We start from the raw sequence: 12,695 nt of genomic DNA, 5'->3' as shown, positions 1-12,695 counted from the left end.
TCTCTGTTTAAATTTTTGAGGAATCTCCGTACTGTTTTCCATAGTTGCTTTACCATTTTACATTCCCAGCAACAGTACACAGGGTTTCCGTACTTATTTCTTCTTTGTGTGTGTGTGTGTGTGTGTGTACTTTTCTGAACCTGGAAACGGGGAGAGACAGTCAGACAGACTCCCGCATGCGCCCGACCGGGATCCACCCAGCACGCCCACCAGGGGCGATGCTCTGCCCACCAGGGGGCGATGCTCTGCCCCTCCAGGGCGTCGCTCTGTTGCGACCAGAGCCACTCTAGCACCTGGGGCAGAGGCCAAGGAGCCATCTTTGCTCCAATGGAGCCTCACTGCTGGAAGGGAAGAGAGAGAGACAGAGAGGAAGGAGAGGGGGAGGGGTGGAGAAGCAGATGGGCACTTCTCCTGTGTGCCCTGGCCGGGAATCGAACCCGACACTTCTGCACGCCAGGCCGACGCTCTACCACTGAGCCAACCGTCCAGGGCCTATTTCTTCTTTTTGATGACAGCCATACTATAGGTGTGAGGTGGTATCTCATTTTTAAAAATTGTGATTTATTGATTTTAATGAGAGAGGAAGGAAGGATAGAAAGGGAGAGGGAGAGGAACTTTGATCTGTTTCTGAATGTGCCTGACTAGGAATCGAAATGGCTACTTCTCTGTGCTTTGAAAGGATGCTTTAACCCAGTGGTCCCCAACCTTTTTTGGGCCACGGACCAGTTTAATGTCAGAAAATATTTTCATGGACCAGCCTTTACGGTGGGACGGATAAATGTATCATGTGACCGAGACAAGCATCAAGAGTGAGTCTTAGACGATGTAACAGAGGGAATCTGGTCATTAAAAAAAATAAAATAAAACATTGCTCAGACTTAAATATAAATACAACAGAAATAATGTAAGTTATTTATTCATCTCTGTGGCCCGGGAGTTGGGGACCACTGCTCTACTGCTCTAACCAACTGGGCTATGTGGCCAGGGTGCATTTTGGTTTTGATTTTTATTTTCCTGATGAAATTTATATAGGTACCTGGGAAGATTTTTCTCTAAAAAGAGGGGAAAGTATAGGATAAGGGAAAAAAGACTGTAGTGTGGAATCTTTAAAGATTAAAGGAGTTTATTTGTAAAGTAGAAAAAAAGTAAATCATGAATTATGTATAAAATTTAGAGATGGAGTATTACTAGGTTTATTACTTTTAAAGATCCATGAAATTGATTTTTCTTTAACTTATACAAATAAAATTCTCTATAAGTTAATAGGTTAAATAGCATACTTCCTTACCTTAGCATTTGTTCTTCATTAAAGTTATATTTCTTCAGTAGTTAGGATTTTAAAGCCCCTTGGGTAATCATTCTGAACATATGTTGGAATGTATGGTGCTGGAGATGAACAGGCAACAGCACACTGAGAAAAATCTCTCTGCATTTCAGTGTTGAGATTCTTTTACATAAATTCCTGACATGATTTTTTATTATTTATACTTTAAAAATCCACCTTCAATTAATTGAATGATTTGATTACTTAAGATGATCTTTAGTATTTTGCATGGAAATGATAAATTATAGGATTCTCCGCATCCACGGTTGGTTTCTGGGCCCTCTGTTCTGTTCCATTGATGTATATGCCCATTTTTATGCCAGCACCATGTTGTTTTGGTTACTGTCACCTTGTATTATAGTTTGATATCAGGTAGCCTAATTCATCTGATTTTGTCCTTCTTTCTCAAGATTGCTGTGGCTATTTTGCATCTTTTATAGTTTCATATAAAATTTTGCAAAACTTGTCCTAGTTCTGTGACTTACACCATTGGTATCTTGATAGGAACTGCATGGAATCTATAGATTGCTTTGGGTAATATGGATATTTTAGTGATGTTAATTCTACCTATCTATAAATACGGTATATACTTGTTTGTATGTTCTTCAATTTCTTTCTTCAGTGTCTTATAATTTTCTGAGTACAGGTCTTTTACATCCTTGGTTAAATTTATTCCTAGGCATTTTATTTTCTTTGTGGCAATTGTGAATGGTATTGTTTTGTTGGTTTACCTTTCTGATCAATATTGATGTATAAAACTACAGCTTATTTCTGGATATTTGTTTTGTATCCTGCTACTTGACTGAATTTATCAGTTCTAGTAGTGGGGTGGGTCATGGAGGGTATGAGGGGATAAATGGTGATGAACAGACTTGAGTTGGGGGGGGATGTGAACACATAATATGATATACAGAAATGTGTTGTAGGATTGGCATCTGAAACCTGTGTAATAACTATGTTAACCAGTGTCACCATAGTAAAATTTACTCAAAAAAATTTATAGGATTCTCTTCACTAGTAGAATATATAAAGTGAAAATATATAGGCTTAAGATATATAGGATTAGAAAATTTAGCTAAATTCATGGATGATGTAAGCTTAGTATTAAAAGAGGCCAGGTATGCTTTTTGACATAATGAAATATAACCATGACATTTTCCTAGCTATTATTTAATTAGATTAAGTTGGACAAGCCACATGATTTTATCTTAGGTTATTATTTCTTAATGTCTTGTGTGCCAATTAACATAGCAGAGATATATTTTTGTATTTTAGTGGATATTTATAAGATGGAAACTATATTATCTAATAGATTGTTGAAAAAGTTGCAAGTAGTGTGTTCGCCTGTGTCAACTCTGTACGGTAACTAGCATGTGGTAGTTGTCTTAAATAGGACTGGATAAATTTCTGCAGCTGTGTTTACATTATCTTTTGATTTCTGCTTTGTTCAATGTTTTGTGGTGTTCAGGGCAACATAGTTTTATTATCTGAGTGCTCCAAAAGCAAGTTTGTCACCTAAATATACTACTTTTGGTAGAAATAAGAACGAACATGAGAAGTTAGAGTATGTCCTGACAAGAGTTATAGTTAGAAGGGGAATAATTCAATGAAAACACACACACACCCCACAATGATTCATCCTAATACCCCAGAAATTCATGCATGTTAAAACTCAATTGGAACTTAGAAATTTTGACTATATTTTGCTGTAACTAGTAGAAATGATCACTTAGTATTAAGATTATATGCTGTATAGACAAGATACTGGTCCTTTTCTATGAAATAATTTGATATCTTTTTATAGGTATTTCTGTTTCAATGGTTGTTATGTTTATTATTATTTACTAATAATATCTAACCTTTGTGGGGTTTTCACAATTAAGGACTGTCTATAGGTTATTTCAATTAGGGGATTTGGTATGGTGTTTTCAGATGAACCTTTACTCTTCTTATCGGACAATACAAGAGAAATATATTATACTTTAGTTGTACTTTTATTTCCATGGTAATCTATGATTCCAAGGACTAAAGTGCTTAGTTCTGGTCTTAGATACATAAAAAAAAAATTTTTTCAGATACATAAAAGTTTTTAAGTAACACATAATATATTTCTTCCTTGTTTTTCTTTTATTGGTTATTGTTTTTACTGTTAAAATTTTTGCTCAACAGTTCTTCTGAAATAAATGAGAATTTTAAGATCTTAAGATTAATGCCTTAAAAATTAATTTGCATTATCATAATAAATATATTTTTATTAGTAACTCAAATGGCACTTTGTATTTAACTGTTACTGAAGTTCAAAATTTAAAGCTATTACTTTTTAAAATAAAATAGTTTGATATTGTTTTACTGTATTAATTAGTGAGAGACATGAATTTTGTTGGAGTATGCATTAAGGTGATAAGAGATCTTTGAAAATACTTGATAAGAGAATTCTAAGTTTCATTCAAGGGTATTGATGTAAAAATAAACTAAATATCAGATATAATTTTACATAGTATTCCATTTTTATAAAAAGAATACTTATAGCTTAGACTTTTAGAGAGTTGCTTTCTGAGCATTCTTTTAAATCTGACTTTTATCAACTTGGTATGACTTTTTGAAATAATTTTAATATAAAGATTTCCAGCAGTCATTGTGTAGACTTTTGCTGTTCAAATGTTAGCTACTGGCCTCATGTGGCTATTTAAGTTAATCACATTTTAAATTTACTGTTGTCATTCTTTTTTTTTTTGTATTTTTCTGAAGCTAGAAACAGGGAGAGACAGTCAGACAGACTCCCGCATGCGCCCGACCGGGATCCACCTGGTACGCCCACCAGGGGACGACGCTCTGCCCACCAGGGGGCGATGCTCTGCCCCTTCGGGACGTCGCTCTGCCGCGACCAGAGCCACTCTGGCGCCTGGGGCAGAGGCCAAGGAGCCATCCCCAGCGCCCGGGCCATCTTTGCTCCAATGGAGCCTCGGCTGCAGGAGGGGAAGAGAGAGACAGAGAGGAAGGAGAGGGGGAGGGGGGAGAAGCAGATGGGCGCTTCTCCTGTGTGCCCTGGCTGGGAATCGAACCCGGGACTTCTGCACGCCAGGCCGACGCTCTACCACTGAGCCAACCGGCCAGGGCTACTGTTGTCATTCTTATAGGAATTTCTGTTTTTCTGTATGGGTAGTCAGTGTGTACCCTGTGGTCACATATACTCATGTATACTTTTTTTTTTTTTTCAGGGACAGAGAGAGAGTCAGAGAGAGGGATAGATAGGGACAGACAGACAGGAACGGAGAAGAGATGAGAAGCATCAATCATTAGTTTCTCATTTGACACCTTAGTTTTTCATTGATTGCTCTCCCACATGTGCCCTGACCGTGGGCCACAGCAGACCGAGTGACCCCTTGCTCAGGGACCTTAGGTCCGAGCTGGTGAGCTTTATTTGCTCAATCCAGATGAGCTCGTGCGCAAGCTGGCGACCTCGGGGTCTCAAACCTGGGTCTTCTGCATCCCAGTCTGACGCTCTATCCACTGTGCCACCACCTGGTCAGGCTCATGTATACTTTTATATATTCTTCACATAACCTGAAATTTGCATTTATAGAAACCAATGCTAACACCAGAAGGTACAAAAGAATTTATGAACTTTGATATTTTCTTTATGTAGGCAGTGTTCAGAATGTGACCAGGCTGGGAGCAGTGACATGGAGGCAGACATGGCCATGGAAACCTTACCAGATGGAACCAAACGATCCAGGAGGCAGATTAAGGAACCAGTGAAGTTTGTTCCACAGGACATGCCTCCAGAGCCCAAGAAGATTCCAATAAGAAACACGGTAATTTATTCCCTAATTATCATGATCATTTTTAAGTCCTGAGGGCACAACTGAAGAGGTGAGAAAGACTAAGGGTGAACATACACTCTGGATCCAAAGAAAGAAACATGTAGTTTGCTACTGGTTATTCTTAAGACTGTATTATCTTATATTACAAAATATACCATACATACCTGAGAACTTATAGGTTATGTCTTCCATGTAAAGGATAATAATAATGAACACCCATTGTTAATATAATGAATGCACCAAGTTCAAAAACAGAACATTACTAAAGCTTTTTGGGGTCCCCTGTGAATTCCTGGGTAATCACATTTTTATTCATTTAGCCCAGAAGTTGCCTTCTTCTGCAACTTTATATTTCTCATTCTCTTTTCTTAATTACACTCCAAATGTATGCATTCATAAATAATCCATAGCTTTTCTGGTTTTGGATTTTACATAAATTGACTCAAACTTTCTTCTTCTGTTACTTGATACTTTGACCAATATTATATTGATTTTATTCCACATATGTTCATCTGGGTAGATGTTGGGCAAATGAGTTTGAAAAATTTGAATTATTTGAGTTTGCTCACTTTTAGTGTTAAAAAATGGCACTGGGCAGCCCCAGGAATGTGGTCAGTGAAATTGCAAATTACCTTCCTGCTTGGGAAGGGCCATTGTCTTGCTAATGTTTGCTGGAGGAGAGGTTTTCATGCCAGAGAGTATTGAAAAGAGAAGAAGGAGAAGAGAAGGGGGAAGCCATGTTTTTGCAGAGTTAGTGCAGAGACAAGAGAGAAGAAATGCAGATGGGGAACCAGAGCTGAGGGATTTCTGCGAGCTCCGCAGAGACTGGTGGGGCCTTTGATTCTAGGAAGAACTGGAGAAGATTCTCCTGGTGTGTAACAGGATAATGTATCAGTAGCTTTGTGAGCTCTAAATGAATGAACAAGGAAGTGTTTTCCCTGTGTGTTGCTCATCAGCTGGTGCGAGACTTTAATAAAGGAATGGCCCACCATTTATTGGCTCCACTGTTTCTTTATCGTCTGCCTGAATCTAATGAGAACCTGCATGTGCATGGCCACTACGATGGTGATGCTTGGCCTTACAGTAGTTATAATTCATTTATTTTTACTATGGTGTAATTTTCTTTTTGAAAAACTAGATCATTTTATCTTTTGATCTGTAGATTATCAATTTTGCTGTTTGCATTTTTTTAAATATAAATAACCTTTCTTTAAATATTTTTGTAAATGTCTCCTACAGCATAGCAACAAGGAGTTAGGAGTGGCTTTGCACAGCAATAGGATAACTGCATCTTCACTTTTGCAAGATAATTGCAACATTTTGCAAACCAGTTTACACTCCTACCAGCAATGAATAACATTCCTGTTGCTCCCAAACTTATTTTGTCCTTTGTTTTAATGCTCTTCAATGTTATACATATACAATAGTATATTGTCACTTTATGTTTGCATTTCCCTGAAAACTAATAATTTGGAGCATTTATATATATTATATATTTTTGGTCAGTTGTAGTTCCCCTTTTAGGAAATGTATATCAAGTCTTTTCCAGTTTTTCTGTCAGGTCATTAGCCTGTTTCACAGTAATAATTCTATGAGGTCAGGCTTTAAAGTATTTCTTCCAGTAAATATTTATATTTGTTATTACCAGATGCCTGGAAGTTCTACAGCCTGGTGTGTTTCTCCCGTGACATGACTAATGTGAATTTGTGCTCCAAACCCGTGAGGGCTGGCTTGCAGTTATAAAGTCTTTGGGGAGATATTTTAATTTCTTACTTTGAGCCAACATAGTCACTTGAAAAATCTACCTCCCAAGGGAGATGGAAAGATTCTTTCAGGCTAGTTGTCATCTTTTGTTTTGTTACCTGTTCAGTTTTAGAGTCTTTATTTTATTCCATAAAGTAAAAGTTTTCTTTAATCTGTAGTAACCCTCTATATTGTAATCACTTGAAAGGTGTCATTTAAGAGAGTCACCTATGTTATTTCATTCAGTTTTGTGTTATGGGCTCATTTGAAAATGATGAAGCAAATCTGGGAATTGTTATCTTTTATTGAAATACCATATTTCCCCATGTATAACATGCACCCTTTTTGAAAAATTTGGGGTCTAAAAACGGGGTGCGTCTTATACAGTGGTTGTAGATTTTTTTACTTGCATTTTCCACTTTTTTATTTTTTGCACAGATGAGTAGTAGTATGAATTTTCTGATGAATAAAACTTGAGTTCAGTAACTTTATGTAATTCATTTTTTTCAAATTTCAGGCCCCAAAATTAAGGTGCATCTTACACATGGGGAAATACAGGGTAGTTAATTTTGGGTGCTCTAAATGGATCAACTTATTTTTATTTGTAATTTTCACAAGTTTAAAACATTTTTTAAGGCTTCACAAATATATTTTGCTTACAAATGAACTAGAGAGAATTTTCCTTCATTGAATAACCTGCTTATTTCTCTGTTCCTAAAATATTTTCTGTAACTGTTTGATAGCAGTTATTTGCAGCTATTCTTAAGATCTTAGAGAAAAGCTTACTATTTCATGTTGATATCTACAAAGGTTATCCTTCTAAGAAACATTTTTTCTAGTTTCTTTATAGTTTAAAGAAATCTTTATGGCCAGGATTATCATTGTTACCTTTGGAGTTAGGAAGAGAGAAATTTTAGAGATAACTATAGTGATATTTATGTGACCATAGTTCAGTATTATTTAAGATAAAAGAGGATCCTATTTTTTAGAATTAGAATTACAAGGAAGTTTTAAATTTTCTAATTCAGTCCAATTGCTTTCATCTTATTTTTTGTCTCTAGTTTTCTTATGTAAAAGTTTTAATCTTATAGATGTTGGTGGGTAAAACACAAGAAAAGATTCTATGCTAGCAATTTTAGGAAATGTAGCTTAGTTATTTTCCTGGGAGGATTCAAGTGCATATTGAAGCTCTAAGGAATACTGCTGTTTAGAAAAATGGTTACTTTTCCTTATCTTTTTTTCTAATTTTTTTTTTATCACAGAGTACTTTTTTCAAGGCATATATATCATATATATATATGTGTGATATATATAATATAATTTTATTTTTATTATAGCATAGAGTACCATGTACTAGCTTTGGAAATGGTCTTCCAGAGGCCATGGTTTACTTGCAAGAAGGTCACCTGGGGCATTTGTTGAAATGTAGATGCTTGGATATTGTAGTATTGGAATTGGGGGTCAGGTTAAGCAGACTTCTTAGTTCTTATGCAGACTATTTAGATAACATTTATGATTATTACTCTTACCTTTTCCTTCCTTCTTCCCTCCATCTATCTGGCAACCTTTGATGAGCACGTTCAGTTGGTCAAGTACCAGATCAAGGAACATAAGAATGTAAGATACAGAAGAGAGTGATCAATCATTTGAATCTTACCATTTAAGCTGAATTCCTATTGTTGCCTTAAATATTTATCCTTACTTCTTGTTGTATTAACAATTTAAATTAGTAGATGGTATGTTAAAATAAAGTGTTCTAGTTTCCTATTTTAGTATACTTTAATTATGGGCATTCGGCTTTATTACTGTCTACTAATTTGTATAGTCCAGTGCCTCTCACAGTAAATCACTGATTTATCTCTCCCTTTAAATTTTTTTTTTTTTTTTTTTTTTTTACAGAGGCAGAGATAGTCAGGGACAGACAGACAGGAACAGAGAGAGATGAGAAGCATCAATCATCAGTCTCTTGTTGCGCGTTGCGACTTCTTAGTTGTTCATTGATTGCTTTCTCACATGTGCCTTGACCGCAGGCCTTCAGCAGACCAAGTAACCCCCTGCTGGAGCCAGCGACCTTGGGTCCAAGCTGGTGAGCTCTTTGCTCAAGCTGGCGACCTCGGGGTCTCGAACCTGGGTCCTTCCGCATCCCAGTCCCGATGCTCTATCCACTGCGCCACCACCTGGTCAGGCTCCCTTTAATTTTTTAACTGTTGTTCTTATATCTTTCTTCTTGGACTTTTTATTTTAGTACATATATAATATTTGGGGATAGCTCACCCCTAACTTTCTTATAATAATATTTTTGCTTTTGTTAGTTTATACTTTTTCTGCCATTATTGATTACAGTATAATTTATTTCACAATAGTCATATTATTCTGTCAAAATTTTGAAGAAACTTTTACGTTGTGACACAGGAGATTATACTCTAAGCTTCAGTTCTCATTTCAAAATAATATGTCAATCAATAAAACTTAAAACCATCATTTGTTCTAAAATTTTCTATTAATTTCTATTAAATTTGTTATTTTCCTTGGGTCACAGTGATAATACAGTTTTTAGAGAAATATTTGCGGTTATTTTATATCAGTAAAATGATTTTTCTTTTGTTATACTCATTTTGTGGTATATGAGAATTGGTATTCGGTTAAAATAATTTTACTTTTAAGGATTCAGACTTTATCATGTAATTAAGCATACACTTTAATATCTTTCTCTAAAGGCTTGTCTGTGGAGTTGTCTAAGGACCATCAAAAACATGGACTGATCAGGGCTGCTCTAGATTGAAGTCCCATTTAAAAAAAATTTTTTTAAAGTTTATTTTGTGACAGAGAGATAGTCAGAGAGAGGGACAGACAGGAAGGGAGAGAGATGAGAAGCATCAATTCTTCATTGTGGCACCTTAGTTGTTCGTTGATTGCTTTCTCATATGTGCCTTGATCCCGGGAGTGGGGGCTACAGCAGACTGGGTAGCTTTGCTGGAGCCAGCGACCTTGGGCTCAAGCTGGTGAGCCTTCCTCAAACCAGATGAGCCCGCGCTCAAGCTGGCGACCATGGAGTCTCGAACCTGGGTTGTCCACATCCCAGTCCAACGCTTTATCCACTGCACCACTGCCTGGGCAGGCTGAAGTCCTATTTTTACTGAACAGTTTTCCTTACCTCCTGCTTTCTCACTTTTTATACTTTGTATCTTTATATTTAAAAATAAGATCAGGGCCCTGGCCGGTTGGCTCAGCGGTAGAGCGTCGGCCTAGCGTGCGGAGGACCCGGGTTCGATTCCCAGCCAGGGCACACAGGAGAAGCGCCCATTTGCTTCTCCACCCCTCTGCCGCGCCTTCCTCTCTGTCTCTCTCTTCCCCTCCCGCAGCCAAGGCTCCATTTGAGCAAAGATGGCCCGGGCGCTGGGGATGGCTCTGTGGCCTCTGCCCCAGGCGCTAGAGTGGCTCTGGTCGCAACATGGCGACGCCCAGGATGGGCAGAGCATCGCCCCCTGGTGGGCAGAGCGTCGCCCCATGGTGGGCGTGCCGGGTAGATCCCGGTCGGGCGCATGCAGGAGTCTGTCTGACTGTCTCTCCCTGTTTCCAGCTTCAGAAAAATGCAAAAAATAAAAAATAAAAAAATAAATAAATAAAAATAAAATCAGGTAGATGGAAGGGAAGGGATACAGATACTGGATTAGTTGAATAAAATCTAGTATATTGCTATTATTAAGTTTAGCTTTTGTTCATCCATACTGCTAATAAATCTAACCATTTTATTATTTTGTATTTCTTCCTACCACTTATCCATTGGGTATTTTATACTTCATTACACTTTTCAAAGGTAGGTAAATCAGTAGAGGATGTGGGGGATTTGTTTACTTTTATATAAGATGATTTCATAATAAGAGCTAACATTTGATGTTGATTTATCACATGCCAGACACTGTACTAGATAATTCTCTACCTTCTTCCTCCCTTTAAAAAACATGTTAGTATTTAACTTTTATATTCTACTTTACTCAAAATGAAACTGAGGCCCTGGCCGGTTGGCTCAGCGGTAGAGCGTCGGCCTAGCGTGCGGAGGACCCGGGTTCGATTCCCGGCCAGGGCACATAGGAGAAGCGCCCATTTGCTTCTCCACCCCTCCGCCGCGCTTTCCTCTCTGTCTCTCTCTTCCCCTCCCGCAGCCAAGGCTCCATTGGAGCAAAGATGGCCCGGGCGCTGGGCATGGCTCTGTGGCCTCTGCCTCAGGCGCTAGAGTGGCTCTGGTCGCAATATGGCGATGCCCAGGATGGGCAGAGCATCGCCCCCTGGGGGGCAGAGCACCGCCCCTGGTGGGCGTGCCGGGTGGATCCCGGTCAGGCGCATGCGGGAGTCTGTCTGACTGTCACTCCCTGTTTCCAGCTTCAGAAAAATGAAAAAGAAAAAAAAAAGAAAAAAAAAAAATGAAACTGAGGAACAGAAAGCTTGAGTAATTTACCTGTGATCGTATACTAAGCAGAGGAATAGAACCTAGACAGGCTGATTAAGAACTCATGTTTTCTCAGGTCTAGGGGGAGAGTTTAGTTGAGGTACAAATAGAGATGTCGTTAAACATTTGGTTATCAGGTAGCGTAGTTGGGACTGTGGTCCTCTTAATACTGGAATGTTCGTGTGTTCTTTTTCTTACAACAGTGTTATGGGAATGTCGGTACATTTCCACGCACTGTCTTGTATAACTGAGTTCATTCACATTAAATATTAGATTCAACACTCTCTGTACTCTCAACTGAGTGTGAACAGCTTTCCTTTTCACGCTTGTTCAAGAACCTGGCATCACTCCTGTCACAGTGTAATAGTGTTGAAGTTAATAAAACGTTTGAAGGTTATTCTACCTTGAGGAAGTTGATATTAGAAAAGTCAAAAAGAAAACTTTTAGAAGCAGCAAGTCAGTAAGTACGATGGCAGCATTCATATATATGAGCCACCAGTAGATATTTATCGTGCTGATCTTCTATGTTGGTGTGCCTTCTTTCTCCAGATTGTGAACAATTTGAATGAATCGTGCTGGGGGAATAAAAGAGCGTATGCCAGGGGTCCCCAAACTTTTTACACAGGGGGCCAGTTCACTGTCCCTCAGACTGTTGGAGGGCCGGACTATAAAAAAAACTATGAACAAATCCCTATGCACACTGCACATATCTTATTTTAAAGTAAAAAAACAAAATGGGAACAAATACAATATTTAAAATAAAGAACAAGTAAATCTAAATCAACAAACTGACCAGTATTTCAATGGGAACTATGCTCCTCTCACTGACCACATTGAAAGAAGTGCTCCTTCTGGAAGTGCAGTGGGGGCCAGATAAATGGCCTCAGGGGGCCGCATGTGGCCCACGGGCCGGGCCGTAGTTTGGGGACCCCTGGTGTATGCTTTTGCCTTGAGAGTGAAATTGGAAAAGTGCATAGCAGTTTTCTTTCCTAAGTAGTCTCTCCAAATGTACATATAAAATTTAGCTTATTAAATGTCAGCACTGTTGACTAAGCAAGGATTATCTTTGATTTGCTCACATGGTCTGATCAGTGTTTGGAGAGATGGGCTCGTCCATGCACTCTTGTGGTCTAGTGCCCCCTTTGTGCCCAGCAAGGCGACTAGGAGAAGAATGGCGCCCACTTCTCCTGCTGACAGGCAGTTTCCATTTATCAGGGCCAGAGAGTGCAGGGAATAGAATTCTTCAGCAAGCCATCCTCTATTTTTATTATTTGGATGTTGAGAAAATTCAAGTTTTATTTTATTCTACTCTGGTTTCCTTAATAAGAATTTATAGCAATCTGAGTAAATACAGCTT

At 38.3% G+C, this 12,695-nt stretch overlaps 1 protein-coding gene across 2 annotated transcripts in view; it reads left to right on the top strand.

Annotated features, from left to right (window-relative positions):
* PHF14 (PHD finger protein 14) overlaps positions 1-12,695 on the top strand; it is a 186,010-nt gene that overhangs the window by 56,929 nt on the left and 116,386 nt on the right. For both annotated transcript variants that reach the window (XM_066354053.1, XM_066354052.1), the window contains exon 14: positions 4,971-5,139. In XM_066354053.1, the coding sequence (XP_066210150.1) occupies positions 4,971-5,139 (169 nt within the window). The remainder of the gene's footprint in view (positions 1-4,970; positions 5,140-12,695) is intronic.

The sequence above is a fragment of the Saccopteryx leptura genome, chromosome 12 (assembly GCF_036850995.1).
Source record: "Saccopteryx leptura isolate mSacLep1 chromosome 12, mSacLep1_pri_phased_curated, whole genome shotgun sequence".
NCBI lineage: Eukaryota > Metazoa > Chordata > Mammalia > Chiroptera > Emballonuridae > Saccopteryx > Saccopteryx leptura.
This window is presented reverse-complemented; position numbering and strand designations above follow the sequence as displayed.